Below are 23030 nucleotides of genomic sequence, written 5' to 3' on the forward strand. Positions count from 1 at the left end.
CTTAATTGGGCCCCTGCCTTTGATTAGATCTGCTTGTTAGTCAGCAGTTAAAAAATGTGCAGTTATCACACCTTGGCGGTCTGCTGGACCAAGTGGATTCACAGGAATCATGGCTCCAACAAGCGAGATATCTCTTGAGACCAAGGAGAGGATTATTAAACTTCTTGAAGAAGGTAACGCTACACGTATGGTTGCCAAAGATGTGGGCTGTTCACAGTCAGCTGGACCAAGTACGAACAGCATGGCAAGGTTGTTAAAGTTAAGCGTACTGGTAGACCGAGGAAGACATCCAAACGTCATGACAAACAACGAAAGGCCATATGTCTTGAAAACAGAAGATGTACAACAAGACAAATGAAGAAGAAATGGGAGGAAGCAGGAGTCAAGGTATGTGACAGAACTTTGCAAAATTGCCTAACGGGAATGGGATTTTCATACAGGAAAGCTAAAAGGAAACCATCATTGACACTTAAACAGAAAAGAACAAGACTGCAATGGACTAAGGAGAGGCAATCTGCATTGGACAAGGTGATGATGCTGGAACTAACTACTAAATACTGGACTACTGGAACTGGACTACTAAATACTAGAGATGTGTTTTCATTAGTGCTGCAACAATTAATCGATTAACTCAAGCATTCGAAAGGAAAAAAATATTCCAATTAAAATTTGTTAATTCGAGTATTCGTTTAATTAAAGTGGCGCTGTAATGCTTTATTTTGAAAGTGTTTGCATTTAGTTTTATTGATTAGGGTGGATACACTGCCCTCTGGTCTGCCTCTTTTCACATGGCTGAATCCAACTGCTCCCCGTTAAGACTAATGTAAGCTAAGTTTTTGTTTGAGCTAATGTTTTTTAATGCATTCATAATTTAGTTTATAGGTATATTTGGCCAATTTTAGAGGGAATATGTGTCTGAACTATTTGTTAAGAGCATTGTAAAGAAAAATTTAGCATTTTATAGCATTTAAGCTAGCAGAATTTTTCTATGTAAGTTAGCCAGTTGTTCTTTTGTGGTACATAGAAACTCATTAAAAAAAATATATACCCTAATTTTCGGACTATAAGTCGCTACTTTTTTCTCTCACTTTGAATCCTGCGGCTTCTAGTCCAGTGCGGCTTATTCGTTGATTTATTTGGGTTAATAGATAGGACTTTATTTGACAGCGGCGTCATAAGACCGCCAAAATTAGGACATGACACTAACATGAGCATTAATGAATGCTTATGACAGATGTTATTAAGTGTCATCTGGCAAATTATATCACCAACTCCATTTATGTCAATCCTGGATCTTTTACATCCATTCAAAGTGAGATAATTTGACATCTGTCATAATAATGATTATTTATGAAAGTCTTATAGCGCCACTGTCAAATAAAGTAGCTAACTAACAATTAATGAAACAACTGGAACAGTAACTGAGCACAGAAAATGAATTTTGATATTTACATATACAGAGAATTTGATATTTACATATACAGAGCTGCAATGCATGCTAGGAGGCATGTTGGACGAAAACAGTGTTGACAGCAGGTGTCGGCAGAGGTTGACTATCTCCCCCAAGTGGCCAGTGATGGCAAAATGATGCTTCTTGAATTAATGAAGCTTTGGAGCCAGTGATTCATTTGGTTTTATGACAGACTTATGATCCCGCTGCCAAATAAAGTGTTACCGATTAATATCTTTTGGTGTAAATATCCCATTCTACATTGAGCACAACTGGGGCTTATAGTCCAGTGCGGCTTATCTATGAACAAATGCTTTTTTCATGTTAAATTTGGTGGGTGGCGGCTTATAGTCAGGTGCGCCTTATAGTCCAGAAATGACGGTATATATCGTTTGAGGCTTAGCTCAGGTATTCATTTTTCATGTTCCTTATAGGATACTCGATTATTTGAACTAAGTAGTCCATCGATTAATCGACTACTAAAATATTCGATAGCTGCAGCCCTAGTTTTGATTGTTATTTCTTTGTTTGTTTCTCATGATTCCATATTTTTTTCCTGAGAATGGAGTGACTCCATAGACATTTCCCTGCACTTGCTCTATAAAAGTAACATTTACTGACCACCACAATGTTTTTTATTCATTTCTTTCAGTTTTTCTGAATGCTAAAGAGTTGCACTTTTGAACTAATGCATTATTTTTGTACTACATGATAAAATGTCTGAGTGAGTGCTTGTCCGAGACTGGTGATTCCATACTTTTTGCTAGGGGTTGTAACATTAAAATAAAACATCCTTTTACTTGGCATTCCCTTTAACAAGACTATAAATAAAACTCTCTGAAATGTTGCTTTGTGTTGACCTCGTGGGCAACATAACTGGCTACATCCTGTCTACTGTACTGTATATTCAGCGTAAGCGTCCGGAGCTGTCTGTGGGAATGAGAGCAGTGTGTGAGTAGAACAGGAAATGATGTCAGACGTTCAAGGAGATTCTGCTTTGTTCTGGGAACACACTAACCGAGTCACATGGTGACTGGCTTTAATACGCTTAGGAAAATGAACAGTGACATGTGATGGGTTTCAGAATAACCCTCGCGTGAAAAACGTCAACTACAATACTTGCATTTCATCTGTCGTGACAGTTTTCACACCCGGCTTCAAGGAACGAGCAGCAAAGTTGGAGCAAGGGAATGCGATCAGTGCCTTCGAGCATTAGCTACGTTAAGCCAATTGGCTAAAGCAGATCAGCTCAGTTTTGTTACATTTAGAAAGTCCAGGTTAAGTTGTCACTTGGAAGTGAAATGCTTATAATGACTGATAGTCAATGAATGGTTCAGAGATATTGTTTATCTAAATATAGTGCAAAACCTCTATTACTTAATTTTTTTGACATTGTTTTATTAAAATGGGAGGGGAAGGGGACTAACTATTTCACATGTTCATTTATGTTTAACTTGATTTCATCAGGATTTCTACAGGTATCAGCAAATCTCATTTAATGTTTTTTAATGCCATGTTATAGGGTACCACGGACTTAAAGACTTGTAGGCTCTAAACACCACAAATTTTCTCTTTTATTAAAATATGTTTTTTAAAACATATAAAATATTGCCATTGATTTAATAATCTAGTAGGGCTGGGCGATATGGCCTTAAGCACGTATCGTGGTAAATTGAACAGATTTACCTCGATAACGATAAATGACGATAAATTCGCCCAAGCGGACTGTTATATAATTTGAAAATCTGAATCAATGCATGAAATACAGATGAACTGTTTCTTGATGTATTTACCAGCTTTCAATTTAATATGTTTAACAATCGTACTGTATTGTAAACAATAAGAATTCAAGTATGAACATTTATAACAGCTTGTATGGCTTGAACAATGTACATTGTCAAAATCAATATGCCTGTGCAAACATGTCATTGTAATACAAATGACTTATAGCTTGAACAGTACACTTCAAAAAGACAACTTATTGTTAATGGCTGCTGTGACATATTTACTTAACACAAGTGTTTACTTCAAGGTTTCAGTTTTTTTTCCCAGTGCACTTTTTAATACATGCAAGCACACATGAACCCCCAGAGCCGCTATCCGACTCCATCACATTTATTTGTAGCGTTAGCCGCTAGCGTTAACCATTAGCGTTAGCCTGTGGCTTGGCTACTAGTAGAAAGCATTGAAAGTATCCTCTTTGGAAATCGTGAGAACAAGGGAGGACAGCGGGTGCAAGCCTGTCTGGATGCCGCCAAGAGTCTATTTAATGTCGGGTGAAAGTTTGGCGAACCTCCCTTAAGCCACACTCCATCACGTTTGCTTGTAGCGTTAGCCGCTAGCGTTAGCCACAGGGCTCTTGTTTGTTTGGCTTCCTGATAACCACGTGACTCCATACGTAAGCAAACTTTCTGCTTTCTTAAAAGGGAATGAACATTGCCGAACAACACAGAGTCAAAGCGGGATGAAAAGACTATATTTTCTTGTTTTATTAAATTGCCGAATTTACCGTCATGGTCAAAATTACGTCGGTCATCGTGAAGAATTTCGGTGCCGGTAAATTTTCGGTTTACCGCCCTGCTCTATAATCTAGTATTACGACTGGAATGATTTTGTCACATTCTGCTGCCGGTCAGATTGTTTTGTTACAGAGCTGTGGGACGCATCCAATTCTAGCTCATCAGCAGTGACTTTTAACCGATCCTAGGCGGCTTGCCGAGATATTGACTTGCTGCCATTTGACAGTTTGTATTCTCGATCCCTTCGTTGCTAGTTTCATTCTTGCAAGGAATAGTATCTTTTCACGTATTTACTGTTTGACTGTTTGTTATACTCTAACACACTAAATATTAGGGTTGTTCCGATCATGTTTTTTTGCTCCTGATCCGATCCCGATCGTTTTAGTTTGAGTACTGCCGATCCCGATATTTCCTGATCCGATTGCTTTTTTTGTGCTCACGTTTCAATTCCAATCATTCCCGATAATTTTTCATACACATTTTGGCAATGCATTAAGAAAAAAATGAATAAAACTCGAATATATACATTCAACATACAGTACATAAGTGCTGTAATTGTTTACTATGACAATAAATCCTCAAGATGGCATTTACATTATTAACATTCTTTCTGTAAGAGGGATCCACAGATAGAAAGACTTGTAATTCTTAAAGGATAAATGTGACTTTGTATATTGTGACTAAATATTGCCATTTAGTGTATTTGTTGAGCTTTCAGTAAATGATACTGTAGCCATTTAACTGTTCTGCCCAAATGCATGATGGGAAGTGGAACCATGACTGTGCGTAGTGGCACCAATTGATATATCTTCTCTGCATTGGGAAATAACATAGGGTGTTAAGAAAAAAAGATCAACTCTACCTTGCTTCCCCACATTGCTCTCCACGATATTTCTAATTGTTGAGAGAGGGATTGTAAGGCTTTAGCCAATTAAAAACTGCTCCAAAGACTATCAAAATCCACTTTACTCATTTTACGCTGCCTTTTAGCTCTATGTATAGGTAAAACGGCGCCATTATAATTTGAACGCGACAATGTGTGAGTACGTCGTGCAGCGCATGCGCTAACTGCTTTAAATATATTAACGTGATTAATTTAAAAAAAAAAAAATTACCGCCGTTAACACGATAAATTTGATAGCCCTACTTTAGGCCATAACTAAAGACTCTGGATGAGTGTAAGGCATTTTTTCTGTAACGTTAAATACAAATAGAAGACGATTTAATTAAAAAATACATATATATTAAAAAAAGGCATGTCCGATATTTTTTTGCCGATTCCGATACTTTGAAAATGATGTGATCGGACCCGATAGATCGTTGACATCTTTACGAAATATAATAAATCAGGGAATAGTATCTTTTCTCGTATTTACTGTTCGACTGTTTGTATTACTTTAACACACCCAATATAAAAGCATAGCATTCATATCACAGTTTAAGGAAAACAAGTATGATATATTTGAGATTATGAACAGTTGGACTTGGAATGATTAGAACTGGCAGAGCCAAGACAACGGGCAGATAAGGATAAAAGGATACAGGACGCCTTCTGACCATGGAAGCCCAACGCGCGATTCATGCAGCGAACTCAGTGTTTTTCGACCGGTGTGCCTCGGCACACTAGTGTGCCGTGAGAGATTGTCAGGTATGCCGCTAGAAGTCATCCAATGTCGCATCTTTTTATTTACTTATTTATTATTTTTTTTAACATCATCGGGAAGAGATGCTGTAGGAAAGAAAGAGTAGGTTGAAAGTTCGCCGTCGTGTGCAGATGAGCGAGGAATTTTGTCGCGTTCAAGAACTTCTCGGATTTCTAGCCATCAGCCACCTCGCTGTCCGCAACAACGTGGACCCCAGCCCGTCTACTGTACATCATTTGAATAGACTCGTTGTACTGACTGATCCCTGTTCCCAGTCTAGTACTGGATGATAGTTAGGGGATTGTAGTGATGACGTGCGCTCAGTGCAGTTGGAGACGCGAAGCAAACACCAGCGAGTCCATTTCTCAGTTCCAATAAGTTTATTCTGGTGGCGTTTAATAAGTTAACTCAAAAGCACTTTGTCCAAATAAAAGTAACAAACCAAAAGACTCAAAACGTATTCACAAAAGAACAAAAAAAATGAGTAATTTCCATTCCTGCACGCTGCACTAAGACACAGTCAAAAACTGTTTACCCTCCTAACTGCCAACACCTGTGACATGATTAGCTGTCATTTTAAGCATACCTGGGCTGATTCGAGGTCAGTGGAAAGACGCGATTGACAGCCTCTAGTGGCGAGGAGTAAAATTACATATAATAGGACAAATCAGGAATATGGCTCTTACACTCGTCAAGTGTCAATATACACAATCCGTCAATCCTCCCCCTGTGTTTTATTCCAACACATTGTCGAGGATAGCAAAGTGGCTGATGACTAGAAATCCGAGCAGTTCTTGAACGTGACACGAGCAGCTATCGACAGCGCTACAGTACCAAGCAAGCTTAAACGTCAACTCCAACGAAACACCCGTCGCTTGAAAACGAGTCCATGGACTATTTTGTTTTGAAAAACTACAAAGGTAAAAGAAAAACCCCTCAAAGCCAGTACCTTGTTGCTGAACTTGTTGGTAATTCCAAAAAGTCCCACATTGTGGCAGGGACATTAATACTACCTGCCTGCAAAGTCATTGTCAGCGAGATGCTCGGCCCTGATGCGGTTAAAGACATTGCTAAAGTCCCTTTGTCTGATAATTCTGAGCTTTTCAAGCCTAACTGCTCTAAAAAATAAAAACAGAGAGACAGATTGAGAGGTGTTGAAGAACATTCCTGCCAGGGTATCAGCTTTGTGTTCCTCTAAACAGGCTCAAGTTTCACATTGAGTAAGTATAAATACTGAGAAATCTTTTTATAATTAAATATACTGTATAGAAAGTCATTTTGGGACATTTTTAGTTTGTGGTGTGCCACAAGATTTTTTCGGATGTAAAAACGTGCCGTGACTCAGAAAAGGTTGAAAAGCACTAATCTAACTGAGAAAAATTGACACTGACGACCAGGTTATAGGCAAAACATCTACAAGCCTACGTCTGCGCCACCTATTCCTGCAATCAGCTCTTCCAGACAGTCCAGAACAAATGGTGGGACATCTTGTCTTGCCACAGGGAACATCTGATATGGAGGAACCCGTGACAGAGACGTGAACACTCAGCACTCACGTGGCGCTGAAGATGGCAAAATCTTTAACTCTCGTTGCCCTGATAACAGTAACGCCCGAATCCTCCTGTCCAATCCACAAACAGACAATGATCCTAAACAACACCCAAACACACCCTTCTTCCAGACCACAGCCCGCCTCACCAGAGCCTTTAAAAGACTGAATGTTTAACTAATTGTTGTCATTCTTTCCTAATATTGAACACGTAAAAAAACACGCGATCGCGAAAAGGGAGACACAAAAAGGGCCGTAACAGTAGGTCGCGATCAAAAAACAACAACTAGGGGTATCAAATGATTAAAATTTTTAATCGAGTTAATTACAGCTTAAAAATTAATTAATCGTAATTAATGGCAATTAATTGCAATTCAAACCATCTATAAAATATGCCATATTTTTCTGCAAATTATTGTTGGAATGGAAAGATAAGACACAAGATGGATATATACATTCAACATACAGTACATAAGTACTGTATTTGTTTATTATAACAATAAATCAACAAGATGGCATTAACATTATTAACATTCTGTTCAAGCGATCCATGGATACAAAGACTTGTAGTTCTTAAAAGATAAATGTTAGTACAAGTTATAGAAATGTTATATTAAAACCCCTCTTCATGTTTTCGTTTTAATAAAATTTGTAAAATTTTCAATCAAAAAATAAACTAGTAGCCCGCCATTGTTGATGTCAATTATTACTTACACAATGCTCATGGGTGCTGAAGCCTATAAAATCAGTCGCACCCAAGCGCCAGCAGAGGGCGACAAAACTCCAAAAAACACAATTAACAAGATGACATTTCACTGTGCTGTCATTTTAATCTGTTTGAATGGGCCATGTGCATTAATTGCATCAAATATTTTAACGTGATTAATTTAAAAAATTAATTAACGCGATAAGTTTGAAAGTCCTAAAAAAAACAACAACAAAAAAAGAGGGGAAACTGCGGTGAAAGGCAGACACAGACAAACGAAAAAAACAAGGCAATGATGCAACTAGCAACGAAGGGGTATACAAACTGTCAAATGGCAGCAAGTCAATATCTCGGCAAGCCGCCTAGGATCGGTTTAAAGACACTGCTGATAAGCTGGAATTTGATGCAGGTACGACATTGGGATTTCATCCCACAGCTCAGTAACAAATCGGGTTCAGATCTGGTGACTGGCTAAGCCACTCCAGGACCTTAAGATGCTTCTTACGGAGCCACTCTTTAGTTGCCTTGGCTGTGTGCTTTGGGTCGTTGTCATGCTGGAAGACCCAGCCACGACCCATCTTCAGGGCTCTCACTGAAGGAATAAGGTTGTCAGCCAAGATCTGGCGATACATAGCCCCATCCATCCTCCCCTCAATACGGTACAGTCGTCCTGTACCCTTGGCAGAGAAGCAGCCCCAAAAAATGATGTTTCCTCCTCCATGTTTCACGGTTGGGATGGTGTTCTCGGGGTTGTACTCATCCTTCTTTTTCCTCCAAACACGACGAGCCGAGTTTAGACCAAAAAGTTCAATTTTGGTCTCATTCGACCACATGACCTTCTCCCATTGCTCCTCTGGATCATCCAGATGGTCAGTGGCAAACTTCAGACGTTTCTGGACATGCACTGGCTTCAGCAGCGGGACCTTGCATGCACTGTAGGATTTTAATCCATGACGGCGTAATGTGTTTTCCATGGTTTTCTTCGAGACTGTGGTTCCAGCTCTCTTCAGGTCATTAACCAGGTCCTGCCGTGTAGTTCTGGGCTGATCCCTCACCTTCCTCATGATCAGTGATGCCCCACGAGTTGAGATCTTGCATGGAGCCCCAGAACCAGGCAGATTGACCGTCAACTTGAACTTCTTCCATTTTCTAATAAACGCTCCAACAGTTGTTACCTTCTCACCAAGCTGTTTGCTTATTTTCCTGTAGCCATCCCAGCCTTGTGCAGGTCTATTATTTTATCCCTGATGTCCTTACACAGCTCTTTGGTCTTGGCCATTGTGGAGAGGTTGGAGTTTGTTTGTTTGAGCATGTGAACAGGTGTCTTTTATACAGGTAAGTTCAAACAGGTGCAGTTACTTCCGGTAATGAGTGGGGAACAGGAGGGGTTCTTAAAAAAGAACTACGAGCCGAAATATTTACTAGTTGGTAATGTATCAAATACTTATGTCATGTTGTTAAATACAAATTTATTTATTTTTAAATTATACAATGTGATTTTCTGGAATTTTGTATTAGATTCCATCCCTCACAGTTGAAGAGAACTTATGATACAAATTACAGACCTCTACATTGCTTGCAAGTGGGAAAACCAGCAAAATCGGCAGTGTATCAAATACTTGTTCTCCCCACTGTAACTGTGGCTTATTAGAGCCTACAAGTCTTTTAAGTCTGTGGTACCCTTTAAGAACTACAAGTAGGAACGGAATGCTTGAATGTAAAGCCCAGATAAATTTTACTATAAATAATGTGATTTAACGATTAGCCAATAAATCGTCTCTTTGCAAAAAATAATGTATTGTTGCAGCGCTACTGAAAAGTAACCATGCAACACAACACAATGTGGTGTAACTTGAACCCCCGCCAGAACGGCGACAATCGCCGGTGTTGTTGAGGGACACAAAGCGATGTCAGCTTGTGTCTCCCACAAGTGTCGTTTTTCACTACTTTGCGACTGTAGCCCACTTCTGCTCTCGCTAAAGACGTCCGTGTGTACATGACTATTTTTTTATGAAAAGCCATAAATAAACATTTAAATCTGTTTCTAGACAAGGCTTCTCTTTCCTATAAGATTCATTCCATTTGAGGCTTCGAATTTAAATTCCTTGGATTTCAAATCCGTTTCAGTTGTTTTTCCATGTTTAGTCTTCTTCCCGTTTTACATCCCCACCCCCCAGCCTCATCGCTTGACTCTGAGTGGCTGGTTTGAATTTTCAAACAGTCACAAGTCGATCCTCTGAAGCTAGGAAAAGCAAACCGAGTTATTTTAAAGCAGGAAAGCGTGACCTCACTGCACTCGGTGGGAAAAACTAGGTCATCCACAAGCAAGGTTATTTGTGGAAAATATATTCGAGTTTGTTAAATAGTGTCTCATGGACTTTTTGCCATGTTAAGTTAGTTAAAAAATTAGGTTTTGAGGGCTAGTTTTAGCCAAACAATTTATTGAGTTTGACAGACAAAAGTTCTTTGAGGCTTTCTTATGTTGCGGTTCTGAACTGGACCGCTACTGTGTAAGGTAGAGAAAAGGATTAGGGCTGCAGCTATCGATTATTTTAGCAGTCGATTAGTCAATGAACTAGTTGGTTCGAATAATCGAGTAATCGGATAAGGAAAATGAAAAATTAAAATACCTGAGCTGAGCCTCAAACGATATAAAAAAACTAAGGCTGTCAAACAATTAAAATTTTTAATCGAGTTAATTACAGCTTAAAAGTTAATTAATCGTAATTAATCGCACTTCAAACCATCTATAAAATATGCCATATTTTTCTGTAAATTATATATATTTTCTGTAAAATAAATTGTTGGAATGGAAAGATAAGACACAAGATGGATATATACATTCAACATACGGTACATAAGGACTGTAGTGGGCATTTCACTCTACTGTCATTTAAATCTGTCTATGCTGTCCTCACTCCGAAGCGTCTACTTTTTCCAAAGCTAGACAGCTAGTGAACGACGCCTTAATAATCAGACTTCTTCCTTTTCACCTGATTTATAAATAAAATGGCCTCAAACCATTGTCCTCTTTAAACCGTCGTAAAACTACAAAAAAAAAAAGTACACAAGCATTGCATTAGCAACAACGTTAGCTTAGCACGCTATACACGTTCACTAAACATTAAAAAAAAAGCGTCTCATACAAAAAATATAACATTTCGCTAACTAACATAATATGTACATTCTTTACAACAACCATACTTATGGACAAATCTTGTCCAAGGATCATATAAGCACAACATTACAACGTAGGCGTCAGCCCGAGACGTCGTGCAGCCATATTGAACTGGCAAGAAAACAATAAACTATGTCCCAAAGCGACCACAAGAGTTCGCTGTTAGACAGCACAAAAAGCCTTGCTTTAAAACTTACCAAAAGGCAGAATACTGTCTGAGCGGGACGTGTGCGTTAACTGCGTCAAATATTTTAACGTAATTAATTTTAAAAATTTATTACCGCGCGTTAACGCGATAATTTTGACAGCCCTAAAAAAAACAAATAGATGATGATCTGAGTCCAACAAAAGAACAATTGGCTAACTTACATAGCAAAAGTCCGCTAGCTTAAATGCTATAAAATTCTAACGTTTTTTTTTTTTTTTTTTTTTTTTTTTTACAATGCTCCTAACAAATGGTTCAGACTAGGGCTGCAGCTATCGAATATATTAGTAATCAAGTATTCGACTGAAAATTCTATCGATTAATCGAGTAATCGGATAAAACATTTTTTTTTAGGTGAGGAGCAATTATAAATATACATAAGAAAACGACATTTCATCTAATATTGAACTATTTTCAGTCGATCAATGTCTTTATTTTCGATGTACATTGTTGAAAACAGCCAACAATCGCATCTCAGAAGTGACGAGAAAAAAACAAAAAACAAACTTTTTTACTGTTTTCACTCAAAAACTTCTAGATCTTATAAAAAACTTATTTCTTACCTAAAAATTTTATTACGCTTGATAACACACGAGGGCTGCAGCTATCAATTATTTTAGTAGTCGATTAATCAATGACCTAGTTAGTTCGACTAATCGAGTAATCGGATAAACATGAAAAAATTAAAATACCTGAGCTGAGCCTCAAACAGTATAAAAAAAGAAATAAGTATCCACATATGTACAACAAAAGAACAATTGGCTAACTTACAAAGCAAACTTCCACTAGCTTAAATGCTATAAAATCCAAACTTTTTTTTTTTTTTTAATAATGCTCTTAACAAATGGCTCAGACACATATTCCCACAAAAAATGGCCTTTAAACTTAATTACGAATGCATTAAAAATAACATTAGCTAAAACAAAAACTTAGTTTATGTTGGTCTTAACAGGGAGCAGCTGGATTTTGCCATGTAAAATGAGGCAGACTAGAGGACAGTGTATCCACCCAAATCAATAAAACTAAATGCAAACACTTTCAAAAACAAACCATTACAACGCCACTTTAATTAAACGAATACTCGAAGCAGCAAAATCTAATTCGAATCTTTTTTTCTAATCGAATACTCGTGTTAATCGATTAATCATTGCAGCACTAGTTCAGACGCATATTGCCACAAAAAAACGACCAAATATACCTATAAACTAAATTATGAATGCATTAAAAAAAACATTAGCTCAAACAAAAACTTAGCTTACGTTGGTCTTAACAGGGAGCACTTGGATTCAGTCATGTGAAATGAGGCAGACAAGAGGGCAATATATCCACCCTAATCAATAGAACTTAATACCAACACTATCAAATTAAACCATTACGACACCACTTTAATCAAACGAATATTCGGAGCAACAAAATTTAATTCGAATATTTTTTTCTAATCGAATACTCGAGTTAATCGATTAATCGCTGCAGCACTAAAAAGGATGTGATTAGGAGAAGGAACTAGGCCTGAACGATATTGAAAAAAACTATCATCGTGATTTTTGGGTTTTTTGTTTCGGTATATTGCGATATTAAAACTAGAAGAATTTTCACCAGATAACTTGAATAGCTCTGTTTGGGATTGGCCTGAACGATATCAGAAAAACAATAATGTTGCAATATACAGTACAACACCTAGCAAAAAGTATGGAATCACCAGTCTTGGACAAGCACTCACTCAGACATTTTATCATGTAGAACAAACCCTATAATGGTAGGCGTGGCTAACCGGCAGATTAAAAGACCAATTTTTCGTCATCTGCGCTTTGCTAAATTGTTGTATATAGTTGAATCGTCTCAAAATATGATTCTAATTCACATAATAATCCTATTTAAGACTTTTTTTCTCCTGTCATACGCACTTTAAATCACCAAAAGAAAAACAGTCACACATGAAAGTAAGCACACGAGGTCCTATTTAAATCAAATTCAATTAAAATCTAGCAAGGCTATGACGTGTCTTTATCCAATACAATAAGAAGCTTTCAGCTCATGATACTCAGAGAGAGCTTTGACGCAAACACTCACTTTGACATCCTGTTCCAGTGTTCGGATCAGTTCACCGTCCACTTGTCCCGTTTGGGCCACTCGCAGGGAGCGCCGCTCTGCCTTCCTTAGCCGGTACTGCAGGATGCGGCAGGTCTTGTTTGCCTGCCCGTTGAAAACAAAGTCAAGATCCAAATGGTTTTCCAACACAAACACATTGTCGAACTTATGACGAAACCTGCAACAAAACTTGAAGGACAAGTTGACTACAACATTTGTTCATTCGCCCCTCCCAGTCAAATTGAATTGGACGTCTAGCGCCATCCACGGCGGCCAATTAAGCTAACACGGACACGATTCTAGTGGCAAATCTTGGTAACACCCTGTCGGTTCCTTTATAAAACACTGCCATCTCTTTAAACTGATAAATTGATTCTTGGCAGAAACACATCAATAACCTATCACAATTAATCAGGGCCAGCCCAGCCTATACGCAGACTATGCAGCTGCTTAGGGCCCCTGACCACTGGGGGGGAACCCAATCCGGCAATTGTTTAATTAAATTCTATTTTGTTTACTACAGTTTGCTTTATTTGACTTTTGTGAGTTTTTATACTTAATTTCAAGCTTTAAAAAAAATAAAAGTTCTTCCTTTCTTTTCCTCTTTTAGAAATAGGTTTGGCGCTATCTACTGTAAGTACTGACAATCATTTGTGGTAAGAAGTTTGAAGTATGTAGTGCAACAATCTGATTAATATACAAAATATGGACATATGGGTTGGATTGCATGTAAGGCAGACATGTCCAAAATCCGGCCCGGGGGCCAAATGCGGCCCGTGGTCAAATTTCATCCGGCCCCCAGCCTCTGTCATAAAATCAATAACATCTGGCCCGCACAAAGACTTAATAAATTGGTCAGCAGTACTGCAACCAGCATATGAAGTAGCTTACACACGAAATGCTGCACCTCATTTACCCACTAAAAGGCAGCAGTACTTTAACCCTTTATTGCCAAATGTATCACATTTGATACACCTAAAATTTCATGATTTTCAGACTAATTTAGAATTATGACATTTCTTTTTGGGGAAAAAAAAAAATGATGGATGCAAGTCAACACATGCATCTGAAGGTTCCATGAGAAAAAACATGATTTAGCATGGGTTATGGATATTAGAGCGCTTATTACACATATTCATTTTGACTTTTCTTTTCACAAATTTGAAAAATAGGTTTCATTAGGACCTTATTTTTTCAAATTTTGGGATTGTCTGATAATTGCTTCATGTGGCAGGTATTTAAGGGCTAAGCAACATTACTCCGTGTGATTACTCCTCTACTTCCAATTTTCTAAAATGGCGACAATCAACAAAAAAAAGTTGACTGTGACGGGCGACGCTTCAAGGATTGGTGGAAATTGGACTATTTCTTCACTAAAATACGCAACAACTGTGTCTTGCCTCATTTGCAAAGAGACAGTCGCTGTTTTTAAAGATTTCAATGTGAGGCGATATTACCAAACAAGACACGCTGACATGTACGACAAGATTACAGGGAACATACTCAGCGAGAAATTGAAGCAATTTGAAGCTAGTTTAATTTCACAGCAGTAGTATTTCGCCCGAGAGACGAAAGAGAACGCCGCAAAGGCTAGTTGCGAGATTGTTGAAATTATTCATTAAAAAAATAATAAAGCAAATGTGACACAATGAATGGCTTGCTAAATTTTGCTTAAATATATTGTTCTACGTAAAGGACGTCAGCCAAGTTCAGCCCCCCACATTTTTACCACGCCAAATCTGGCCCCCTTTGCAAAAAGTTTGGACACCCCTGATGTAAGGGTTTCACAGTACACAGCAACGAAATGGTTGGCCAAAAATATAGGCCCCTTGGCATTATTTTGCTTAGGGCCCCCAAATGGCCTGGGCCGGCCCTGCGATTAATCAACATATTTTCACAACCCCAACAGATCAACACCATAAGCGGATGTTAAGGGGGGCCCCCCTGGTGGCCGATAAGTGTCATTGCATGAAATTGACCTTCTTATATATATTAACGTTTTAAAGCAATAAAACTGCATGAAATGAACAAAAATATATATATATATACATATATATACAGTGCTGCTCAAAAGTTTGTGAACCCCCTCAACATTTTGGAATTTTCTATTATTTCAACCTGATTTCCTAATCAATCAATTCAGTAGTTTTTTTTTGTTTTTTTAACAGTTGTGTTGTCGAGACTAAATTAAAAAGAGTTTTCATCAACTGATGTAGGTGCAAAATTGAACTGTTTGGTCACAACCAAAACCGACATGTCTGGCGAAAAGTCAACACTGCATACCACCAAAAGAACCTTCTCCCAACAGTGAAGCATGGAGGTGGGAATGTCAAGATCTGGGCTTGCTTTTCATCCTCAGGATCTGGACAACTCCACATAGTCCAGGGAATCATGAATTCTGAGGAACATTGTCAAATCCTAGAACATAACCTGACGCCATCTGTTTTGAAGTTAAAGCTTGGCAGAAGGTGGATCATGCAACATGATAATGATCCAAAGCATTCCAGCAATACAACCAAGGAATGGCTGAAAAAGAAGAAGATTCGTGTTCTGGACTGGCCCAGTCAAAGTCCTGACCTAAATCCCATTGAAATGCTGTGGCGGGACCTGAAGCGAGCAGTTCATGCCAGACGCCCATCAAACCTCTCTCAACTGACTGCGTTCTGCAAGGAAGAATGGGCAAAAATCCCCCAAAGTAGATGTGAGAGGCTGATTAGTCACTACAGAAACCGTTTGGTTGAGGTAATCTCTGCAAAAGGAGGCGCAATATCCTATTAACTGAAGGGGTTCACATACTTTTGCACACATGATATCTGAGTTTTTCTTAAATCAACCACTTTTGTTAAATAAAGAATGACAATATAACTATTTCTTTTGTTTCAGTCCATTATTTGGAATGTCAGTATTGTGGATTTGGGTATAACTTAACATTTAATAAGGTTATTTTAGTTTTTTTTACAAAAAATCTGACCATCGCTGTGGGGTTCACAAACTTTCGAGCAGCACTGTATATATATAATGGGAGCAAAATTATTTTCGAACAGATCATGTGACTAGCACCTTAGTCGGTCATTTGCTTTGCATATAATAAAAGAAAAAATTAGGGGAGGGCAATTTTATTTTTCAAATGATTTTTTTTCTTTGATTGAATATATTTTCTTTTAATTGAAGCAACTTTTTTGGGGGGATTGAACGGTTTAGACACATGTCCTACCCATAATATGGCCCAAACACAATAAGGCTTCAATCAAAGAAAACTTTGTCAATGAAAAATTAAGTGTTCAAATGCTAATTTTTCAATCTCAAATATTTTTTCGCATTCAAAAACATTTTCTATGATTTAAATTTTTCTTTTTTTGATTGAAGTGATTCTTCTTTTTGAAAATATATATTTTTAAGCAACCTATTTTTTGATTGAATAATAAAGACAAACACATCCTAGCCAAAATGTGGCCCAACCACAAATCAACATTACTTCAATCAAAAACGTTGCTTCAATTAAAAAAAAGAAAGAAAAATAGCTTTCACATGCATTTGTTTGAGTTTCAAATGTATTTTTGCATTCAAACACATTTTTTTTAATTGAAGCGACTTTTTATTTTATTGAAAACATATTAGGGCTGCAGCTATCGATTATTTTCGTAGTCGATTAATCGATGAACTAGTTAGTTCGAATAATCGAGTAATCGTATAAGGAACATGAAAAATTAAAATACCTGAGCTGAGCCTCAAACGGTATAAATTTTTTTTTTAAATTAGGATCTATGTACAACAAAAGAACAGTTGGCTAAAATACATAGCAAAAGTCTGCTAGCTTAAATGCTATAAAATGCTAACATTTTTTACAATGCTCTTGACAAATGGTTCAGACACATATTCCCACAAGAAAAACGGCTAAATATGCGTATAAACTAAATTATGAATGCATAAAAAACATTAGCTCAAACAAAAACTAAGCTTATGTTGGTCTTAACAGGGAGCAGTTGGATTCAGCCATGTAAAATGAGGCAGACCAGAGGGCAGTGTATCCACTCTAATCAATAAAACTAAAAGCAAACACTTTCAAAATAAACTATTAAAACGCCACTTGAATTAAACGAATACTCAAAGCGATAAAATTTAATTCGAGTATTTTTTTCTAATCGAATACTCGGGTTAATCGATTAATCGTTGCAGCACTAAAATATATATTTTGATTGAAGCAACTTTTTTTTTATTGGTGCAACCTTTTTTTAATTGAATAATAAAGACACAAATCTACCTCCACATGGCTCCGCCCAGGGGATACAATTTTTGACTGGGGTAACTACATTGGCACGACACCGGCGGGCATACTATATTCAATGGATGACGATCTTGGCGAAAAGTATTGCCTAAGCAGTCCGATTTAGAATTCCCCTCAAGAATGATGGGAAACAAAAAACACTCATTGTCAACTTATAAATATTCTTGTCAGTTAATTTTATTGCTGACACTGCGTTTCGGGGTCATCAAATTGTTGTGGCCCCCCTTCCCCAAAAGTCAAACTCCGCCTATGATTGCATGTAACTGACTTTCCTATATTTATATATATATATAAGTTGTAAAGCAATAAAACAGCAACAAAAATGAATGAAATGAACAAAAAATATATTTTTATAATGAGTCAAAATAATTTTTCGAACAGCTCATGTGAATAGCACATTAGCCGGTCATTTTCTTTGCATATATTTTTCACACACACAAAAAAAAAAATACTAGGGGAGGGCAATTTTATTTTTCAAATGATTTGTTTTCTTTGATTGAAAAAAAAAAAAAAATATATATATATATATATATATATATATATATATATATATATATATATATATGTATATTTTTTTTTATTGAAGCAACTTTTTGGGGGATTGAACGATTTAGACACATGTCCTACCCATAATATGGCCCAAACACAAAAAGAAAACTTTTTCAATGAAAAATTAAGTTTCCAAATGCAAATTTTTCAATCTCAAATATTTTTTCGCATTCAAAATCTTTTTCTATGTTGAAATTTCTCTTTTTTTGACCGAAGTGTTTTTTCTTTTTGAAAATAATATTTGTTTTGAAACAACTTATTTTTCGATTGAATAATAAAGACAAAAATGTACTAGCCAAAATGTGGCTCAAACACATATGAACATCACTTCAATTAAAAAAGTTGCTTCAATCAAATTAAAAAAAAAAAAAAATCAATCATAGAAAAATTGTTTTCACATGCATTTTTTGAGGTTTTGAGTTTCAAATTTATTTTTGATTTCAAACACATTTTCTCTTGATTGAAGTGACTTTATGGGGGGTTGAAAATATATATAATATATATATTAATATATAATATGTTGATTGAAGCAACTTTTTTATTGAAGTAACTTTTTTGATTGAATAATAAAAACACAAATCTGCCTCCATATGGCTCCGCCCAGGGGATACAATTTTTGACCGGGGTAACTACATTGGCACGACACCAGCCGGCATACCATATTCAATGGATGACGATCTTGGCGAAAAGTATTGCCTAAACAGCCTGATTTAGAATTCCCCTCCAGAATGATGGGAAACAAAAAAAAACGCTCATTGTCAATTTATTATTATAAATATTCTTGTAAGTTAATTTTATTGCTAACACTGCATCTCGGGGTCATCGGGGTTGTGTCCCCCCCCCGCCCCAAAAGTCAAACTCTGCCTATGATCGACACACACCTGCTCAAGTTGTTGCCGCAGTTCCTGAAGCTGGTAGACGTCATCCTCCATGTACATGTCTCGCATCTCCAGCATTTCAGATCGCAGCTCTTCCATCTCGTCCTGGAAAGAAACCATGGAATTGAATTGAATATATACAGTGGTATGAAAAAGTATCTGAACCTTTTGGAATTTCTCCCATTTCTGCATTAAATCACCATTAAATGTGATCTGACCTCTGTCAAAATCACACAGATGAAAAAACTGTCTGATTTAACTTAAACCACCCAAACATTTATAGGTTTTCATATTTTATTGAGGATCGTATGCAGACAATGACAGAAGGGGGAAAAGTAAGTACCCTAATTTTCGGACTATAAGCCGCTACTTTTTTCCCTCATTTTGAATCCTGCGGCTTATAGTCTAGTGGGGCTTATTTGATGATTTATTTGGGTTAATAGGCAACACTTTGTTTGAAAGCGGCATCATAAGACTGTCATGAGAACGTCATAATTATGACATGACACGACACTATCATGGGGATTACTGAATTATTATGACAGATGTCAAAATGTGTCATGCTGCATATTATGTAACTAACTCCATTTATGTCCAGCTCACATCTTTTACGTCCATTCAAAAGTGAGATAATTTGCTGGATGACACTGACCGACATCTATCATAAGCATTCAATAATGCCTATGACAGTGTCATGTAATAATTATGACAGTATTATGACACCACTATCTAAGAAAATGTTACCAAATACCATAACTAACAATTGATAAAACAACTGGAACAGTAAATGAAGAAATAATTAGGACAGAACATGAATTTTGATTTTTACATTTGGAGCGCCGCAATGCATGCTAGGAGGAATGTTGGATGACAACAGTGTTGACAGCAGGTGGCAGCAGAGGTTGACTGTCTCCCCCAATGGAGCAGTGATGGCCAAATGAAGATTTTTAAAACAATAAGGCTTTGCACCAAATTGGTTCAAAGCTTAATGGTGGTTCATTTGGTTTCATAACAGTCTTATGAGGCCATTGTCAAATGAAGTGTTACCAGTTCATATCTTTTGGTGTAAATATCCCATAATACAATGAGGACAACTGCAGTTTATAGTCCAGTGCGGCTTATCTATGAACAAATGCTGTTTTCGTGTCAAATTTGGTGGCTGGCGGCTTATAGTCAGGTGCGCCTTATAGTCCAGAAATTACGGTTAGTGAACCCCCCACGCCACCTTTGGCAGCAATAACTTCAACCAGACGCTTCCTTTAGCCATAGATCGATCTGGCAGATCGATCAGGAATAATCTTGGCCCATTCTTCTCTACAAAACTGCTGTGGTTCGGTTAGATTTCAGGGATGTGTGGCATGAATCGCTGTCTTTAGGTCATGCCACAGGTTCAAGTCTGGAGTTTGACTTGGCCACTCTAGAAAAGGTATTTTGTTCTTCCGAATCCATTCTGAAGTTGATTTACATCTGTGTTTTGGATCATTGTCTTATTGCGGCATCCATCCTCTTTTTAGCTTCAAATGTCTGACAGACTGCCTCAGGTTTTCCTGTAAAACTTTTCAATGCATTCTTCCATTAATGATTGCAAGTTGTCCAGGCCCTGAGGCAGCAAAACAGCCCCAAATCATGATGCTCCCTCCACCATGCTTCACGGTGGGGATGAGATGGAGATGATGGTGAGCTGTTCCATTTTTCCTCCACACATGATGATGTGTGACGTATTACGTGCGGTACGCTATTCACTTACTGTAGATACTAGCTTGCCAGCTAAGGTATATCAGTTTTGAATTTGAAAAAAAAAAGCTTTTTTATGGAATTCCTCGGGGTTTGGTGACTGCGCATGTGAAACAATTGGGATTCAGAACCTTTAGCAAGATTTGGAACTCAAGGACGGACTTTTGATAAGCAAGTTAGCCAATTGTTGTAAACATTAGCATTATATAGCACTTAAGCTACCAGACTTTTGCTATGCAATTTAGCCAGCAACAATAGGCTAACTTGCATAGCAAAAGTCCGCTAGCTTAAATGTTATATAATGCTAATGTTAGCAGACTTTTGCTATGCAAGTTAGCCAGCAACAATAGGCTAACGTGCATAGCAAAATTCCGCTAGCTTAAATGCTATATAATGCTAATGTTTACTAGATCGTTTTTAAGCTGCACTAGAAACTATTGCTTAAATTTATTTCTGTCGATTTCCCTTGAGCGGCTGCGTAGTAAATAACCAATTTGATGACCATATGAGATAGGGTTGCAGCTATCGGTTATTTAAATAATCGATTCATATTAGTGGAGTAATCGGATAACAAACATTTCATGCGTTCATGCGATGTTAAAAAAAACAAAAAACAACAAAGGTTTATGCTTGCAATAACATATATTTTGACCTGCACCAAGTTTGCATTTTTAAAAGAGCATTAAAACCAATATTCAAAATAAAATACGTGAGTATATTAAAATACCAGTGCGTTAACGGCAAAATGGTATATAAAAAAATAATAATAATAATAATTAATGATAATCCAACTACACAAAAGAATACTGTCTGTAAGCTATGGCAATGTATTAAAGAACAACCAGTTGTTGATTTGCTGTCTACTGTCTTTTGTAACAATAATAACAAAAACCCCAGTCAGCCACAGCTTATAAATCATTTTAACTCGCCTGTCTTCACTAAATGTGAAGTTATTCAGCTAGACAGACAGCAAACTAGACACTGTCTGCATCTTTAAAATTCTTGACTTCTTTCACTTTTGTCCACATTTGATTTCTTTGTAAAGCTGTCACACAAACACATTCAATTCAATTCGATTCAATAGTGGAACTATGAGCAAAAACACACACATTTCGAATTTTGAGACACTTAACACAAAATAATTGCAGTTTAAATGTCTAATTAGTCAAATATACGTGGCGGAAAACACTCGGGTGACTTGAAGTTCTGCTCTGAGACCCCCAATTTGGCCAACTTTCAAAATTGTCCGATATGCACGTGTGATACATCTTTGGAAAGCTTGAAATCTCAATTTTCTGGGGGAAGAAAAATTTTGAACAGGCCATTTAAAAAAAAAAAAAATTAAATTAAACAGCGAAACCCTATCTGGAGGTGAGAGCATGAATGAGCACAATTAAAGACGCCATGACTTTAACGAGATATTATCGCGTACTTACCTTCTTTCGTTCGAAAAACTCCATATAGCATGTATCACTGAGTGTCAAGACACAGCTGTGAATGGCCATAACTGGATTTTGGGGGGATTTTATGGGTAAAACATGGTTATATAACAAGGAAGAAATCGCAGACATCAAGGAGTGGTCGAGGTTTTCATATATTTACCCTATTAAAGGTTGGGGTTTTTTTGTTTTTGTTTTTTTCAAATTTTTCTCTGCTTGGATCGATTATTTATCATCTAACATTTCGGAGAAAATGTGACAGTAACAAAAAAAAAAAAAAAAAAAAAACAATTAGGCGATAGTTATGAGGTATACAGTATATCCGTGACTTTTTTAGACACCATTTTTTTATTGTGATGTAATTTGTTTAAAAGTTTAAAATATGCAAGTGAATAATTTTTTAAAGTTGTTTTTTTTTTTTTTTTTTTTTTTTAAACGAAATATTAGACATCAATCAATGATTCTAAGCTTAAAATGACATTTTGAATATTAAATACAATTACCTTAATTTTATGGCTGAGTTGAAACAAAAGCGGTCGCCCGACGTCTGTAAACGGGGGTTTCCAGGGTAAAACGGACAAATTAAAAATAGTTCGGGGGCTTAATGTGCCATGAATCTGCTATGGCAGCATATAGACAAATTGTTCTCTTAAACACAAAAGTTGTTTTGGCTTAAAATACAGCAGTTTCTTTTAATGAGGAATGTAAATTAGTAACTTGCATGGCTAAAGTCCGCTAGCTTAAATGCTATAAAATGCTAACGTTTTTTTTTTTTTTTTTTTACAATTCTCTTTACAAATTGTTCAA

General features: G+C 36.9%; 1 protein-coding gene across 3 annotated transcripts in view; it reads right to left on the reverse strand.

Annotated features, from left to right (window-relative positions):
- Positions 1-23030, reverse strand: part of mtcl2 (microtubule crosslinking factor 2) — a 145516-nt gene that overhangs the window by 113447 nt on the left and 9039 nt on the right. For all 3 annotated transcript variants that reach the window (XM_057860533.1, XM_057860525.1, XM_057860517.1), the window contains exons 2-3: positions 19054-19155; positions 13321-13443 (exon numbers count right to left, since the gene is read on the reverse strand). In XM_057860533.1, the coding sequence (XP_057716516.1) occupies positions 13321-13443; positions 19054-19155 (225 nt within the window). The remainder of the gene's footprint in view (positions 1-13320; positions 13444-19053; positions 19156-23030) is intronic.

Source organism: Corythoichthys intestinalis, chromosome 2 (assembly GCF_030265065.1).
Source record: "Corythoichthys intestinalis isolate RoL2023-P3 chromosome 2, ASM3026506v1, whole genome shotgun sequence".
Classification (NCBI taxonomy): domain Eukaryota; kingdom Metazoa; phylum Chordata; class Actinopteri; order Syngnathiformes; family Syngnathidae; genus Corythoichthys; species Corythoichthys intestinalis.